General features: G+C 41.5%; 1 protein-coding gene across 1 annotated transcript; it reads right to left on the bottom strand.

The window, feature by feature from the left end:
- On the bottom strand, positions 1-1,531 carry LOC119587909 (the record flags this gene model as incomplete). The annotated part of the gene is given in 3 exon segments (XM_037936618.1): positions 1-286; positions 672-751; positions 1,169-1,531. Coding segments are annotated over 2 exon segments (303 nt in total). The 5' UTR covers positions 742-751; positions 1,169-1,531.
- Positions 1,532-1,585: the final 54 nt, after the last annotated feature.

Raw genomic sequence — 1,585 nt, 5'->3', positions numbered from 1 at the left:
TCAGAAGACAAGTAAACGACAAACTATGTTCATGGAGTCAACATAACTGTCCCCTACTGGTACTCGTGGTGATACTCAAGGTGCAGGAGTATGCGAGCCGTTTCCTCCATTTCGTTGATGATGAATATGAGGGCACTAAAGGCTATGACGAGGGCGCGGTGAATGTGGTCCTCGGGATGCGGGAACGGGAACCTCTCCAGCAGGGCGTTCAGGTGGAACGTCAGCTGATCCGTCGTGAGGTCGATCACAGAGGCACGCAGGACTGTGGTGTAATAGTCGAACCATGCTAGGAAAGGACACGTATGTAAGGTGTGTATTAGTCCAGGTGGTTCTATGTGTTCCTTATTTGAACTGATATAATCATATGTTATGTAAGCATTACTGAAGCATTACCATTTGGCATTTATCTGAACGTCAACCGATTAGATATCAGCTTATCAGCACCTTGTTCTCTCTGGGTGCCATACCCTACAAAGCAGTGTGCTGATATGCGATGACGCGCCTGTCTCAGTCTAAATCCGTAAATGACTAATGATCCCGAATGATCTAAAAAGGTAATCTTCAAATCCGATGAAAGGCGGTAAGCTCGCAGATCTGCATCAATACACTTGCTTTAAAGATATAGAAGCATCAATAAAAGCGAACGTCAAATTACCGTGTGTACAACTCACAGTTCCCGATGATCTGGCCAGCCCAGGTCCGGGCGACAAGGAGCAGCAGAAGAGCTATCTCTTGCCACATGCCGCTCCGCCTGCAGGGGAAGTAAACCTCTTGGCGTGAGTATGCAACGGAATGCCTCCTTCTCTCCTTCGGCCCATCGAACAATGTCGCTTTACTATCGATCTTTTCTCATTCCTTTCGATAACAAAGCTTTCTCACCGAGGGTTAATTACCCATTTTTTTATCAAGGCACAGACGTATAGACACATGGGTTTTAGAATATACATGTAAATGCAGCAACGCAATTTGAGCTCATACATTAAGGTCTGTCGAGTCATTACAGTTCTTGATGAACTGGATGCATTCATAGCAATTTCTTATATCACTGACTGTATAACACACCTAACAACTTACAATTAAAAAATTTCATTCCAATGCGTTACTTACGTGGATGATGTTTTTAGCAATCTTTCAGCAGTCTTTTTTTAACGTCTGTTCAATTACTTACCTTCAACAGCGTATCTTTCCTCCAAAAAAAAAATGAATATCAAATCAAAGTCACAGTATATTTGGAGAACTCCTGCTATTTCACTGCACCTCTGATATTGACTAATAATTTCGATCGCATTGGACATACCGTGATATTCGCAACATGACAGCCTATCACTTATATGATAAACAGATATGTTATCTGTCTGTTTTTTTCCCCACTTAGTCTGATCCATACTTCACAGCTCTCTTTTAATTGTGTTTAACATGCATTTTTTATCTAGAATTCATGAAGCATTGTCATCCTTGTGGCCTCTGGTGTATAAATTGCCGAAATGTACATCAGAGTTTTGGGATACGTTTTTTAAAGCATATATATCGGATAATGAGCTAGATCTTCATTTGTTTGTGCAGTAAAGAATACAGTACTACGAAC

The sequence above is a fragment of the Penaeus monodon genome, chromosome 23 (genome assembly GCF_015228065.2).
Source record: "Penaeus monodon isolate SGIC_2016 chromosome 23, NSTDA_Pmon_1, whole genome shotgun sequence".
Classification (NCBI taxonomy): Eukaryota; Metazoa; Arthropoda; class Malacostraca; order Decapoda; family Penaeidae; genus Penaeus; species Penaeus monodon.
The sequence above is the reverse complement of the archived record's forward strand: the minus strand, read 5'-3'. Positions and strand labels throughout refer to the sequence as shown.